Below are 16,884 nucleotides of genomic sequence, written 5' to 3'. Positions count from 1 at the left end.
CTTAAGTTGAGACTGAAGAGTTTATATTGTCACTGAAATAAGGCATGGTTTGACATTTTTATGAAGATATAACTCACCGTAAATTTCACCAATAAAAATATACAGTTATGTTTTAAGTGTATAATTTAGTACATTTTCAGTGTTTTGGAACCATCATGGCTATCTAATTCTTGAACATTTTCATACCTCATACCCATTAAGAAGTCACTCCCAATTTTTTCCTCCCTGCAGCCCCTGGCAACCATTAATTTACTCTCTGTCTCTATGTACTTGCCTATACTGTATATTTCACATGAATGGAATCATAAACATATAGTCCTTTGTGTCTGACTTTTACTTAACATCATATTTTCAAGGTTCATTTGCTTTAGCATGTGATCAATACTTCATTTGTTTTATGGATGAATAATGTTTCATTGTAAAGACGGACCACACCTTATTTATCCACTCATCAATTGATGGGTATTTGGGTTCATTTCTACTTTTTGGGCTCTTAAGGTTAATGCTGCTATGAACATTCACATACAAGTTTTTGTGTGGATATATGTTTTTATTTCTCTTGGGTATATACCTAGGAGTAGAATTAATGAGTCATATGGGTAATTCTATGTTTAACTTGTTGAGGAACTACCAATGTTTCTACTTTTTTTCTTTCACTCCTGACAAGCTGTGAGAATAGTTTTGTTTGTTTCATTTTGAGACAGGGTCATGCTATGTTTCTCAGCCTGGTCTTGAACTTCTAGGTTCAAACACTCCTCCTGCCTCAGCCTCCCGAGTAGTTGGATTTACAGGCTCGCACCACTGCACCCCTCCACTTTGTAATATGTCAGGGTTCTTAAAAAATAGAAATAAATTTGAGCCTTTCAACCACTGATAAGTCCTATGCTTAACCAGTATTGACCACTGGGATGATCTTCTAGGTCTAGTGGAGATAAGTGTGACAATGTAGCACCACAATGCCTAAATAAACTCTTATACAATCACCATCACATCTTCCCATATCTTCCCTCTTTTATCTTCATTTCACAGAGATAGGGAGATTTAAAATGAATATTCAGATCTTTCAGCTACACTGAATTTTCCAGGTAATGATACTTTCTTCACAGGAAGGCATTATTATTTTCCCATTTTTGCAGATGGGAAACCGAGGCTCCAAGAAGTAAAGTGCCTTGTCCAAGGTCCCACATCCAATGAGTTGTTAAGCCTACATTGAATAATAGGATTTTCAATGCCTGGTCTAGGATCCTTTCAGTGCAGTCTTTGCCCCTATGTGCCTCTGAAAAAGGTAGAAGATTGCTTATATATTTGGGCTCCCAAACTGAAATCAGACAGCCTCAAAAATGTTGAAAGTTGATCATTAACACCAGAGTGGAAAGAAAGAAGTTGGGGAGGAGGAGAGAAGGCATATTGTTTCTCTCTGTGAGCATAGTATGACTGAGAATAATTCATCTGAGGGGAAGCCGTTCACTCCCCATCTGTACAGCATTAATTCACTGAGGGCTGAGTCTACACTAGGCCCTGGAGATACAGAAAGAGAAGGAACAGGGCTGAAGCTAGAGTGAGGTGAGTGGAGGTAGTTGCTTTGAGCATAATTTTAAGGGAATGCTGAAAATCTCAGTAATCAAGATCAACAATATTTTTTCTTAGGTAACTTGTTATTTTTATTATAGATTCACATGCAGTTGCAGAAAAATGATACAGATAGATCTCATGTAAATTTTACTCTGTTTTCCCCAATAGTAACCCCTTGCAGAACTATAGTACACTACCACAGAGAAGATATTGACGTTAATATAATCAAGATACAGAACATTTCCACCACCACAAGGAACCCTCATATTGCCCTTTTATAGCCACACCTACTTCCCTCCCACTACCATTCCCTCTGTAACCTCTGGTAACCACAAATCTGTTTCCCATTTCTATGATTTTGTCATTCCCAGAATGTTACATGAATAGAATCATATCCCTTTAGGGATTGACATTTTTTTACTCAGCATAATTCTCTGGAGATTCACCCACAGATGTATCAATAGTTTTCTTTATTGTTGAGGAGTATTCCATGGTATGGATATACCAATTTGTTTAAACATTCACCTGCTGAAGAACATATGGGTTGTTTTCAGTTTTGGGCTATTATAAATAAAACTACTATAAATATGTATAGGTTTGTTGTAAACATAAATTTTCACTTTTTTCTGGGGTAAATGTCCAGGATTGCAGTTACTAGATCATGTGGTAGTTGCATGTTTCTTTTTTAAAAATACAAAACTGACAAACCATTGTCCATAATGGTTGTACCATTGTGCGTGCTCACCTGCGATGTATTAGTGACTCCGTTTCTCTGTATCTTTGCCAGCATTTGGTTTTGTCACCATTTTTTTATTTTAGTCTTTCTGATAGGTTATAGCGATATTGCATTGTGGTCTTAATTTGCATTTCCCAAATGGCTAATGACGTTGAAGAAATTTTCATGTAGTTACCATCTGTATAACCTCTTCAGTGAAATGTTTCTTCATATCTTTTGACAATTGTTTAAATTGTATTAAGTTTTTACTGTTGAACTTTGAGGGTTATTAATATATTTTAGATGCTAGTCTTTTGTTGAATATGTAGTTTTCAAATATTTTCTCCTAGTGTATACCTTGTCTTTTCATCTTCTTTCACATAGAAAAAAATTTCAATGTTGATAAAGTCCATTTTATCAGCTTTTCCTGTTATGGATTATGCTTTTGGTGTCAAATTAACTCCCATTCACAACTGCTTCAAAGAAAATAAAATACCTAGGAATCCAACTTACAAGGGATGTGAAGAACCTCTTCAAGGAGAACTACAAACCACTGCTCAATGAAATAAAAGAGGATACAAACAAATGGAAGAACATTCCATGCTCATGGATAGCAAGAATCAATATCGTGAAAATGGCCATACTGCCCAAGGTAATTTATAGATTCATTGCCATCCCCATCAAGCTACCAATGACTTTCTTCACAGAATTGGAAAAAACTACTTTAAAGTTCATATGGAACCAAAAAAGATCCCGCATTCCCAAGTCAATCCTAAGCCAAAAGAACAAAGCTGGAGGCATCACTCTACCTGACTTCAAACTATACTACAAGTCTACAGTAACCAAAACAGCATGGTACTGCTACCAAAACAGAGATATAGACCAATGGAACAGAACAGAGCCCTCAGAAATAATGCCACATATCTACAACTGTCTGATCTTTGACAAACCTGACAAAAACAACGAGGAAAGGATTCCTTATTTAATAAATGGTGCTGGGAAAACTGGCTAGCCATATATAGAAAGCTGAAACTGGATCCCTTCCTTACACCTTATACAAAAATTAATTCAAGATGGATTGAAGACTTAAATGTTAGACCTAAAATCATAAAAACTCTAGAAGAAAACCTAGGCAATACCATTCAGGGCATAGGCATGGGCAAGGACTTCATGTCTAAACACCAAAAGCAATGGCAACAAAAGCCAAAATTGACAAATGGGATGTAGTTAAACTAAAGAACTTCTGCACAGCAAAAGAAACTACCATCAGAGTGAACAGGCAACCTACAGAATGGGAGAAAATTTTTGCAATCTACTCAAGGGCTAATATCCAGAATCTACAATGAACTCAAATTTACAACAAAAAAAAACAAACCCATCAAAAAGTGGGCGAAGGATATGAACAGACACTTCTCAAAAGAAGACATTTATGCAGCCAAAAGACACATGAAAAATGCTCATCATCACTGGCCATCAGAGAAATGCAAATCAAAACAACAATGAGATACCATCTCACTCCAGTTAGAATGGTGATCATTAAAAAGTCAGGAAACAACAGGTGCTGGAGGGGATGTGGAGAAACAGGAACACTTTTCCACTGTTGGTGGGACTGTAAACTAGTTCAACCATTGTGGAAGTCAGTGTGGTGATTCCTCAGGGTTCTAGAACTAGAAATACCATTTGACCCAGCCATCCCGTTACTGGGTATATACCCAAAGGATTATAAATCATGCTGCTATAAAGACACATGCACACGTATGTTTATTGCGGCACTATTCACAATAGCAAAGACTTGGAACCAACCCAAATGTCCAACAATGATAGAGTGGATTAAGAAAACGTGGCACATATGCACCATGGAATACTATGCAGCCATAAAAAATGATGAGTTCATGTCGTTTGTAGGGACATGGATGAAGCTAGAGACCATCATTCTGAGCAAACTATCGCAAGGACAGAAAACCAAACACTGCATGTTCTCACTCATAGGTGGGAGTTGAACAATGAGAACACATGGACACAGGAAGGGGAACATCACACCCTGGGGCCTGTTGTGGGGTGGGGGGAGCGGGGAGGGATAGCATTAGGAGATATACCTAATGTTAAATGACGAGTTAATGGGTGCAGCCTACCAACATGGCACACGTATACATATGTAACAAACCTGCAGGTTGTGCACATGTACCCTAAAACTTGAAGTATAATAATTAAAAAAAAGAATTCAGAGGTGATAATTTTGAGATGAATCCAAAAAAAAATCCTTTGCTTAGTCCTAGATCCAAAGGTTTTCTCCTTTTTTTTTCTAAAAGTTTTATAGGTTTACATTTTACATTTAAATCCGTCATCCATTCTGAGTTAATTTTTGCATAAGATGTGAGGTCTTTTGAGTAAAATTTTTTTTTTCCTAACAGATACTCACTTTCTCCACCATCATTTGTTGAAAAGATCATCCTTTCATCTTTGTGGAAAAAAAGAAAACCCAGCAAACCAGTTTGGCATATATGTGTGAGTCTATGTCTGGGTCCTGTATTCTATTCCATTGATCCATATGTCTTTTCCACCACCAATACTACACAGCCTTGATTACTGTAGCTATCTAATAAATGTTGACATCAGGTAGAATGATTTATTCCACTTTATTCTCTTTCAAAATTGTTTTTAGCTATTTCAGTTCCCTTGCCTTTCTATATAAATTTTAGAACTATCTTGTCTGTGTCGGCCAGGCACGGTGGCTCACACCTGTAATCCCAGCACTTTGGGAAGCTGAGACAGGCGGATCACGAGGTCAGGAGATCGAGACCATCCTGGCTAACACAGTGAAACCCCGTCTCTACTAAAAATACAAAAAATTAGCCGGGCTTGGTGGCGGGCGCCTGTAGTCCCAGCTACTCGGGAGGCTGAGGCAAGAGAATGGCATGAACCCGGGAGGCAGAGCTTGCAGTTTGCCTAGATCGCACCACTGCACTGCAGCCTGGGCGACAGAGTGAGACTCCGTCTCATAAAAAAAAAAAAAAAAAAAAAGAATTATCTTGTCTGTGTCTATGGAAAATATTTCTGGATTTTGATATCAGTTTCCATTAAACTTGTATGTCAATTTGGGATAATTGACATTTTGTCCCAGTCTTTATCATTAGGCTCCTGCCTTGTTCTTTATGCCCCAATTTGCTGTCCAGGTCACCAGGTCCTCTAAAATGAAGACCTGCTTTTCTCCCACTGGACAATCTGTCTACCTTCCTCCATTGCTTCCACCTTAGAGACTACCTGAAGTCTGGTAGCTGGAACCCCTGTTTCCATGGACACACCATCTTGGAGCCAACTGCCCACTGGGACCTTCAAAACATGGACTGCCTTGGAGCCCTCCTTGTTCTGCATCTCCTACCTCTTGGGATGCCCCTACTAATTTATGTCATACTCCACTGGCTTCCTGAACTATGGCTTGCCACTTAATATACCGTAGTCCAGCTTTATACCTGGAGCCTGAGTCTTCCCTCCTCACTAACTAACTCCAATGTCAGCATGTAGTAGCAGGGAGATGGGGGGAATGCCTGGCCTTAGATTCTGGCCCCTTTTAGCTTGACCTGGCTTGCCACTGCTAATAAAGCTATACCAGGCCACATCTTGAAACATGGAAGGCAGAGCAACTAGCTTGGGACTGGAGGACTAATAGACCAAAAAGCTGTCTTTGACAAGTAAAGGATAAGCATGTTTGTCTTAATAGCACTTTTTTTCTTGTTGCATTTCTTTGATCTTTGGCCAAGCCTTGCTTACTTTTATCCTGTTTTTCTGTCTTTAAAATAAGGACAAATTAGAATAAATCACTGTTTTTCAAATATTTTTTAAGCAACAGATCACTGTATTGAAAAATATCTTCCACAAAATCCCCAAATATGAAAATAATACCAATTAAGTTCTAGTTAAAAAAGGAGTAGGGGTGGCTTCCCTTCACTCTAAAATCTTAGAGTTCTACCAAACCCAGTTTAAAAACCATGGATATAGCTGTCTTCTGAGAAGCCTTTCCAGCTTTGATGCCCACTAACATTTATAGGGTTAAATAAGCTGAGGAAGTAAGAGGGTCAAGAGGAGAAATGTTCAGTGAGCCTTTACTCAAAATGTGATGGCTTAGAGGAGTGTGGGCTCTAGCAACCAGCATGCCTCTGCTTGCCATAGGAAAATTGATTCAAGGTTTCTAACGGTGCCTGCAACAGATCTAGTTCTGAAAACACCTGTCTGGGAAACCCTTTCAGATTCTCCCTGGTAGAGTTTCTTAATCCCTCTTACATTATCCCAGAGTTTACTATTCACTCCTCCATTATAACACAGCGCACATTGTATTGTCATTGCTTATTTACGGGCCCATCTCCAAATAAGCTATGAGCATCCCCAAAGCAGGAACTATTCTTATTTCTCTGGATCTCCAGCCCCTAGGACAGCAGGCAAAGGACATGTCTTCTCAAAAGAAGACATATAAACAGCAAACAAGCATATGAAGAAATTTTCAACATCAGAAATAATCGGAGAAATGCAAATTAAAACTACTCTGAGATACTATCTTATACCAGTCAAGATGGCTTTTAATAAAAAGTCAAAAAACAACAGATGTTGGAAAAAAGGGAACGGTCATACACTGTTGATGAGAATGTAAATTAGTTCAACCTTTATGGAAAACAGTATGGATATATCTCAAAGAACTAAAAACAGAACTACCATTCAACCCAGCAATCCCACTATTGGGTATCTATCCAAAGGAAAAGAAGTCATTATAACAAAAAAGACCCCTGTACTCATATGTTTATTGCAGCACTATTTACAACAGCAAAGTCATGGAACCAACCTAAGTGTCTACCAACAGTTGACTGGATAGAGAAAATGTGGTATATATACACCATGGAATACTATGTAGCCATAAAAGAACAAAATCATGTTCTTTGCAGCAACATGGATGGAGTTGGAGGCCATTATTGAAACCAGCTTTGTGAACATTGTGACAGTGAGGAAAATCTGACATATGAAAACTCTAATAGTGAAAGAAATCTGACCTAACTGCCAATTCCATCTTGCTTCTAACCTCCAAGTTGCCCTTGCTCATGCCTGTGCATATGCCAAGGTAATTATGGGAGGAATTTAGTTTGTAGTTTAACAAACAAAGATGCTAACAGCCCCTTCCCAAAACAAATCCCCTTCTTGCTTGGGGATCAGGCCTGTTTTGTAAAACTAACAAAGTAGCCACAAGATAAGAAATAATGGCTCAGGATTCATGCAGCCAGTGGTCACAAGATTGCTAGCCTCCCCAGTTGCTCCTATAGATAACATCACTGTTGTAAAGCCTAAGATTGGTGTCTGAGGTATTTTTCAGACCCTGCATTCTGATGGACCAGCCGGGCCACCCAGAGAAGTAAACTGGCTCATCTGGTCTTGTGCCCCAACTCCCAGGAACTGACTCAGTGCAAGAAAACAAGCTTTGACTCCCTATGAATTCATCCTTAATCCAACCAAACAGCATTCCCCATTCCCTAGCCCTCTGCCCATCAAACTGTTCTTAAAAATCCCTAGCCTCTAAATTTTTACAGAGACTGATTCGAATAATAATAAACTCCTGTCCTCTTGTTTAGCTGGCTTTGCATTTATCAAACTCTTTTTCTATTGTGAAAACCTTCTGTTCTCAATGCATTGGCTTTTCTGGGCAGTGAGCAAGATGAACCCCTTGGGTGATTACATTATCCTAAGTGAACTAACACAGGAGCAGAAAATAGAATATCACATGTTCTCACTTATAAGTGGAAACTAAACAAAGGGTATACATGGACATAAAGGTGGAGAAAATCGACTCTGGAGACTCAAAAACCATGGAGGATGGGAGGGAGGTGCAGGATGAAAAACTGCCTGCTGGGTACAATGTCCAATATTTTGGTGATGGGTATGCTAGAAGCTCAACCCCCACCATTATGCATATAATATCCATGTAACAAACAAGCACATGTACCCCCAAATCTAAAATTTCAACAAAGAAAACAAGGAGGTTACTAATAAACGTGTTGAAGTGAAATGTTGGGTCAAGAAGACATTCCTTGAATTCCTTTGTTTCTTCAATTACTCTTTTTCCCTCAAGAAACCCAAAATCATTCAAATTATTCCCCAAAAAGCTTATCTAAATTTTTAGAAGGCAAAACTTTTTTAAGTTAAATGTTTGAATACTATTCCATAGAGCTACATGTTATTTTTTGATCTAGTTTATGATATAAGTTGAGATACATTTTTATGTGCTAACATACACTATATATGATTTATCTTAATTGGAAGAGTAGATCATGTAATCAGTGTATATAGTAAATTTACGGTCATTTTATAGGACTGGGAACATGATTTTCGTATTTTTAAATAATGTCAGATGTATAAATTTGTTATATCCTCAATTTTATGACAGATTGGCCACATCTATGATGCATTTATTTGGTATTTTCATTCCCAAGTAGATAAGCACAATCCTTTTCAAGTCTTGTGATTTAGAGGATAATAGGAACCTGTCTGGTAGGGGAGCTAGGCTGCCAATGATGGAAAACAAGGAGGTAATAAGAAAGTTTATTGAAGAATATCCATCTTAATAATAATAGCAGACACTTCTACAGTATTTATTATGCTGTTTTAGCCAGTTCCATATATTAATTTAATTACAACCCTAAGAGTTAGTTACAATTACTATCATTTCCATTTTCCATATGAGAAGACCAAAACCCATACAGGGGAAGTTATTTGCCCTTGAGTCAGATAGCTAAAAATAGTAGAGACGAGAGGTGAGCTCAGGCAGCCTGACTGAAGAGTCTGGGTGCCTCACCACTATGCATACTGCCACCTGTGCTAGGAAAGAAAGGAAGGGCTATCTGGGAAGTCAAGCTGGGCAATTACACGTGATATATGCAAGGGGATTTTGAAGGCCCAGGAGAGGACATCTGCCTTCCCACTCCTCTCCCATTCCGTTCACTTGCAGATACCAGATGTTTCATTCAGAGGCATAAGGTTTGGTCTATTGTTTACAATGCAACCAACCCCTGGGTGGGGTACTACTAAGATTTATGTGTTATTTTTACTTTCCCAGTCTGTTTCATTTTTATTTTATGAGTGTCATTTTTCATTGTACATTTTTATACAGTTGAATCTGTCCATCTTTTCCTTGTGGTTGCTTATTTGTCATTGTGGCTTTATAAGTTATCATCCCTCTAACGCTTCTACTATAATTGAAGCCATTTTTGCCCCAGACTTAGGGGAAATAATGGCTACAACCTTCACGTCAAATGCTGCCCTGTCCATTTTGAGATTTCTAAATGAATCCTCTGTCATTGTCTTCTCAAGCCTAAATCAAGACAACTTATTTATAGTTTTTTCATGCTTCTCTCCTGTTTCTATTCACTGAATTATCCCCAAATTTGGGTTCTCAAAATGACTGTAAGAATTAGGGCAAGTGGTGAGAAGGATGAGGGATATTGACCTGTAATCAATGCCTATTATAATTCAACCAATGTGCTAGGTGCTTTCTCATAACTTCTCTCTTTTCATTTAATCATTAAACAGCTCTATGAGGGGGACAAGGGCCCTATGAGTGGTTCTAAAGTACCCCAGCCTGGGAAAGATGTGCAGGGAACCTGGTGAGACTCAGCCCTTTTGGAAACTCAATCCCATACTTAGTTCTGGTGATATAAAGGAGGCTGTTAGAAACGGAAGGTCATTGGAGCTAGACAGTCAGTTTTGGTCACTCTCAAAGAGGTGAGAATTGAAGAAGAGGGGAGGGTGTGGATGAAAGTTTACTAAGAAAACGCAGTAGATGTACACTAGACTGCTTTTATAATAGGATTTTTTACACTAGGGTTTTTCGGACTTGCAGAGGGGAAAAATGGGACTCCCCTACTTCCACTGCCAGATCTTTGTTCCCTGAAATTTGCATTTGGGGGATCTAGGTCAGTGACATTGGGTAGGTGAGAAAGAATAGAGGAGTGAAAGTTCAATGACATAAAGCCATCAAAAACAGCAAGAATTTCAGCTGAAACATTGCCTGAGAATACCTAGCACTGTCTATGTAAGCAGATACAAATTCTGGCTAATCACCCACAAGTCCCATCTCCTGGGGGAATCTTCAAAGTTAAGGCTTCAAACACACCCCTCAACACCTCAGCTGAAGGGCTGAAGCGACGGAGAACATGAAAATTTTCTGAGAGAGTGTGAAGAATGAGATTACCTATCTCAGCTCCTAACTCCCTAACCTAGGGAGGTCAATTACCATTTCTGTTCTTCAGTTTTTCCATATACCACATGTGAGTGCCTTCCAGCTCTAACATCGTACGGTTCTCTTCCAGTCTTTCCTGTTTCAGTGAATGGCACTGACCTTATTACTGAAGCCAAAAATCCAGGAGTCATTTTAGATGCCTTATCTCGCCCTCCGTACCTCTCCGTCCTATCCATGAGCTAATCATATCAGTTCTGTGCCCAATAATATGTTCCCAATCAGCCCATTTTTCTTCATATCTACTATTACTACTGTAATTCAAGCCACCATAATTTCTTTCCTGGACAACTGTAGTAGTTTTCCCTGGTTTTCCTACTTCCACTTTTGCCCCAATAAAATCTGTTCTCACAGCAGTCAGTGATGTTTAAAAACTAGATCATGTTGCTCCCCTGCTTAAAACCCTCAATGTCTGCCTATTGTAATTAGAATAAAACCCAGACTCATCACCATGGTTTACAAGACCCTGTTTTTAGAATAAAAGTTCAATGACATAAACTGTCTCCTCAGTCTACTTCTGCTCCCCTTAATCAGCCAGAGCCCTACCTACTTTTTTTTTCATAGGCTAAGCATTTTCTGACTCAGGACCATTGCACCGGCTATTCGTTCTGCCTGGAGCACTCTTCCTCCAGATCATTGTATGCCCAACTCCTTATGTCTCCACTACAATGTCATCTCTGAACAGGGGCCTTCCCTGACCATCCTAACTAAAACATTCCCCCTCCTGCCACCATTCTGTCCTATTATCCTCAATTAGTGTCTTATGGGCTTATCTCCCCCTAATATTATTATGTTTATTTTTTTTTCTTTTCTGTCATTATTGTCTGGCTCCTCCTACTAGAATGTAAACTTCCTAAGAACTGGAATCTTGGGTAACTAATAGAACATAGTAGGTGAGAGCATGGCTTCTGGAGGCAGACTCTCTAAATTTGAATCTCAGTTCTGCCACTTACTAGCTGTGTTACTCTGGGCAAGTTACTTAACTTCTCTGTGCCTCAACTTCCTCTTCTGTAAAATAAGGATGATAATAATATATACTTCCTGTGAAGTTTTTGCAAGGATTAAACTAACTTAATACATGCAAAGCACTATATATCCCTGGAACCTAGGAGAGTGCCTGGCATGTAGTAAGTGTTCAGTAAATATTTGTTGGCTGTTTGCATGAATTAATCCTCGATACCTCCTGCTGTTTCCCTCCCTTCCTCTCTCATCCTGCCTAGTTTTGTTCAGGAAGCTTTTCCCTGACTCCTTGCTCACTTCTCAGGACTAAATTGGTTCTCCCCTTTTGTGTGTGCTCACAGAACCTAGACTTATTTCAAGCCCTGATTGCTAGGTATAGCTATATATGTATGCATGATCTCTCTCACTAAATGGTAAGCTTGGTAAGGGCAGGGCCCATGTCTGTCGTATCTGCTATGAAATCTTCACTGAAACCTTGATGGTTCCTGACATATCATAGGTGCACAATAAACATTTTTGGGCTGAAAACTTTTGGCTCACTTTTCTCTTAGAAATGCTGATTAAGAAATATAATGAGAAATTTAATAAGTAATTTGCACTACTTTTTGAAAGGCAATTTGGAACCAAGACTGTTGTTGCATCTCTGCCTCCTCTTAGTTTAGTTCACTGTTGAAGTACAAAGAAATATCTGTGAATTCAATATTCTGGCCTCCATTTTTAAAGTCTTGATCTATTCCATGAAAGTATAATCGAGACTGACTGGCTTCCCTTTTGCTAATTTCTTGCATTTTAATGGTATTAACCCCAACATACCCTGCCTGACTTGCCTGTTTCTTAGCAAGAAGAATAATGTTGGCCCTGATAAAACTAAGATTTTTTTTTTATTTCTACCCCCTCAAATCAATCAGTTCTTCTAATAAAATCATGCATTAGAACTCACTGCTAGCCCATATCTTAAATATTGTTTCAGCCATTGCAAACTTCTGATCAATTGAGAGCTACTGAACACTTACTATGGAAAAGCCACCACCTTGGCTTGCAGATACTGTTTTAAGTGCTGCTTCAGAAGAAGGGGCAGAAGGCTATAGTTTCCTTCTCTTCCCCACTGTTTCTCTACAACATTTTCCTTCCTCTCACTGCTAGCCTGGATTCTTAAAATTCAGCAAGGAACAGGTGAGACATCTGTTCTCACGGAGGTCAAGGAACCAAAAGCAAACCAGCAGAAGCTAAGAGGCACATTACTCTTTCTGTATTTGGACATTTTAATTGTTACAAATAGCACAAACCTTCTTCCAAGCGCCAGGTTTTCCCATGGCCTCTTCTCTTAGATTAACTGCTATCTCCCTTAAATGTCCATAGTTGGAAGCATGGGACATGCTTGGCCCTCTGCAGACACCCTATATTGGAGTGCACCTTCTGGCTGAAAAGTAACAGAGGCATTCAGGCCCCATGGTAGCAGCAGCAGCTTTATACAGGCCGCATGGGGCCATAGGAAGAGCACAGGCCCTTGAGTCAGGAGTCTTGGTTCTGTTTCAGCCAAGTAGGGTGATGTCGGACAAGTCCTTTGCCTCTCTTGGTCTCAGTTTCCTCATCTGTAAACCAGGATTTCGGTGAGGCTTGAAAGACAAGATAGTTCCCAAATTATTACCAAATCAGACTCTAAACCCATTAACATATTTAATTGAAACAGATACATACCCACATCCAGACTTTTACCAGATGTGTGAACAAGTCAGTGGTAAGGATTCTTAAGGTGAAGGGGACAATGGAAAAAGAGAGAGACATTAAATTTAAAATCTCAAAGGCTGTTCATAAATTGCTTCCCACACATCCCATACAAACCCTCCGCTTCTCCCCAAGCCAGCATTAATGCATTATAAACCACTTTATGTTTGACATAGATACATACACTCAGGACCCCATTGTAGTTTTGGTTGCTATATATATATATTTTTTTTCCAGACACACTCTCTTCATTAATCTGCAAGTAACTTGGTCCAAATTGGGTGCAGGCTCTAGCTTTATAACTTATTGTGTGGACTTGGCAAAACAACTTTCCCTATCTCAGTCAGTTTTCTTCCTTCTAAAAGGGGATGAATCTACTTGCCCCCTTCATAGTGGTTGTGAGGATGAAATGATAGATTGTACATATCAGACTCAGCACAGTAGCCAGTACATGCCAGGCACTTAACACAGGCTTGTTGCTTACCACCTCCCCTTACGGGACAGAGCTGGGGCCAGTTCTTGGCTCTGGATCCACAGGCTTTGTTACTAACTAACTCAATGTTCTTTAAATACCAGCTAGTGGCTGTACAAGATAGCAACCTTCAAGACAATAGGAAAATGTAGACACCAGGGAGAATTTTATGGTTAAGAAAGTTATTATATCTTGAATCCAAAGAAGAGAAGGGCTTTAATTTCTTCCCTGGAGAATGCTTAAAATCACTGTGGACATCCAGAATGACATGAGATTCATGTTCCACAAACTTCTCAAGCTCCTACAAAATACCAAGCCCTGTATTCAGCATGATCATGGGAATGATCTCATAGAGGCCTCCCAACAAGCCTTTGAGGTGGGCTCACTAGGTACATTTTTCAGATGAGGAAACTGAAGCTCAATAAAAGAAAGCACAAACTCAGAGAGAGTTCTGACTCACTTTTAGTTGGGAGTGAGTCACCATCTTCCTTTTGCCCAACGTCCAGCTCTCTAGGCCTGTTTGTGCACGCTGAGTAACTGCCTCTTACCTGGTCTCATGTCCTCTAATCATTCTCCACTTTGCTTCCAGAGTCCCTCTCTAAAATATTCCTCCATCCTTATCACTACCGTGCTTTGAAACATAAAATAATTAAACATTACTTGGTGCAGAATAAGCACTTAAAAAATGTTTATTAGGGCCAGGCGCAGTGGCTCATGCCTGTAATCCCAGCACTTTTGGGAGGCTGAGGCGGGTGGATTGCTTGAGCTCAGGAGTTCAAGACCAGTCTGGCCAACATGATGAAACTCCATCTCTACCAAGAAATACAAAAATTAGCCGGGCATGGTGGGTGGGCGCCTGTAATCCCAGTTACTCGGGAGGCTGAGGCAGTAGAATTGCTTGAACCCAGGAGAAGGAGGTTGCAGTGGGCCAAGATCTGTGCCACTACACGCCAGCTTGGGCGACAGAGTGAGACTGTCTCATAAATAAATTAATTAATTAATTTAAAAGTTTATTAGATAAATGTCTGCCTACAGGATTAAGTCCAAACCCTTTAGTCTGACATTTAACGTATTTCATAGTCTGGTTCCTACCTGCCTTTTCTAAATACTACATCTCCCATTTCTTTTTTCCACCTCTACACCTCATATAAGAACCCTATATTTCAGGCACTCTGAACCACTCATCCTTTCCTTTCTCTCTCTATTGTATCCTCACCTGGAGAGCCCATTCTCCTCTATGGTCTGACACATTCTTAGTCACTCTTGAGACCTGTTTACATCTTCTCTGCACAGGTTACACCTTATCTATTCCTGTATTTTGACACCGCACTGTACTGTAATTAATAGGTAAATTTTCAGCCTCTTCTGTTCCTCAAAGGCAAGCATTTGCTTTTATTTATCTGCCTTGCCCGGTGACTCCTACAGTACTTCTTCCATTGACTGGCAAAGTCCGAGCTTAAGTAATTGTTTGTTGAATGGGTAAGTAGCTGGAAGTAACAAGGTTCTCCTTCCCACTCTCCTTTCCCCCAGCTTTTGCAGCCTCTCCCTCCTCCCATCCTCCTCTTCCCCACCCCCGCCCCACCCTAAATTGAATGCCAAAGTTACTGGTCCCCAGGCAGCAGCTAGCACATTCAACGTCTCCAAAGCTACTTTCCCTGCAGGGTTTCTTTCCATCCCCAAGGCGTAATTAGCGACTACCGCTAATCTTTTGCGGGTGGGTAGGTGCGAGGGCCCCCGAAGGGAGCGAATGGGTATGTCTCTCATCTCTCCAATTGCCTTCAGGAGTATTTTTTTCCCCATTTTCCCACACACGGGCCGGACGAATATCCCCATTCCTTTGCACTCTTCACAACCTTTGACATAATTATCTATAACAAATTGATTTAAAGTGCGGCTGCAGGAAGGGAAACAGGCATGTCTCGCTTGGCCTTCTGGGAGTTGTAGTCCTACAGGCCCCCGGGCTTCCTGGCTGGCCCCGAAGCTCCGGACTACAGCTCCCAGGCCTCTCCAAGCCCCTACCGCACAGGCTCATAGCCCCAAGCCCGGAGGAGGTGGCTACATTGTGTCTATTGTATCCCTTGGCTGGTGTATTTGTACATCTCTCGGGACGTGAAATTGACAGTGAAAAGTATGGCAGATGAGCAAGAAATCATGTGCAAATTGGAAAGCATTAAAGAGATCAGGTAAGTGGCACGTTGTCCCCCTCCCCACCCCTCTCCAACCCTTCGTTGCGGGAGAGGGCTAATTATCTATTGTTGGGCTGTTTGTCTAGAGGAGCTGGAAAGGGGCCCATTCACCACAGACTTGCCGGAGAGGTGAGGATGGGAGGGGCGCTGAGGAGAGTTGAGGGAGAGAGAGACCTCTTGCCAGATGTGGCTGAGAAAGCAAAGATGAAGAAACACGGGATTGGTACCAAGACAGTTTTATTCTTCTCGAGGTGGAGGTCAGGGCTCTGCATTCATGGACACGTTTTTTAAAAGTACTTGTGTGCCCCAAGGTGTCTTTGGCTCCTTGCTCTTTAGGAGTAGGGATTTTTTTCCAGTCTCTTGTTCAACTTCGGAACCTGGAGTTCGGGAAAGGCTTTTGAGAGCCAAGTCTAGCGCATCGGGGCTGGTGGCTGCTGCCAGGGGCTGCCAAGTGGGGGTTGCAGAGGAATCTCAGCGGGCGGAGCTGGGAGAATGGCGCGCGCTCGTTTTCCTTTCACTCACTCGCCACTTTCTTCCTTCCTATCCCGCGCTTGGGAGGGGGATGGGAGCAGTGGGGACTGGGGACGCGGTCGCTGCGCTGATGGTGGGATCGCGACAGCTGCTCTGAGGAGCTGGAGGTGACAGGCGGGCTGGCAAAGTGGGAGTTGCCGAAGTGGAGTCCGCTACCCGGTTGCTCCTGGAGCAGCTTTTGGCAAAGCGATGATATTGTCCTTGCTCAGAACACAATAGCGCCAGGCGGGCTGTGTGGGCTGGCACAAGGTCTTTCTTCACCTCGCCTTCTCAGCGTGAGCCCCTGCTTTGGCTTTTGCTCTCACTCTGAGAGTGGCCTGGGTCAAGCTCTCTCCCTGGAGTGTTTTCTGAGAACCCAAGGTGGAAGATGTCAAGTGTGTTTCTTTAAGAAATAAGACTTTGATCATGAGATTTAACCCTTAGAGTGCTGGATGAGACCTACACATGGTGATTA

General features: G+C 40.9%; 1 protein-coding gene across 5 annotated transcripts in view; it reads left to right on the top strand.

Annotated features, from left to right (window-relative positions):
• ZC4H2 (zinc finger C4H2-type containing) overlaps positions 1–16,884 on the top strand; it is a 99,262-nt gene that overhangs the window by 42,774 nt on the left and 39,604 nt on the right. Inside the window, exon 2 of one of the 5 annotated variants that reach the window (XM_063702940.1) lies at positions 4,699–4,792. The exons of 2 other annotated variants lie outside the window; for them this stretch is intronic. Coding sequence is in view for 2 of the 3 variants with exons in the window: in XM_019019727.4 (XP_018875272.1) it covers positions 15,844–15,896 (53 nt within the window). In the remaining variant the exon portion in view is untranslated. Of the gene's footprint in view, positions 1–4,698; positions 4,793–15,248; positions 15,897–16,884 lie in introns of those variants that run through there. 2 more of the 5 variants (XM_019019727.4, XM_019019730.3) reach the window with 2 other exon arrangements.

The sequence above is a fragment of the Gorilla gorilla genome, chromosome X (assembly GCF_029281585.2).
Source record: "Gorilla gorilla gorilla isolate KB3781 chromosome X, NHGRI_mGorGor1-v2.1_pri, whole genome shotgun sequence".
Classification (NCBI taxonomy): Eukaryota; Metazoa; Chordata; class Mammalia; order Primates; family Hominidae; genus Gorilla; species Gorilla gorilla.
This window is presented reverse-complemented; position numbering and strand designations above follow the sequence as displayed.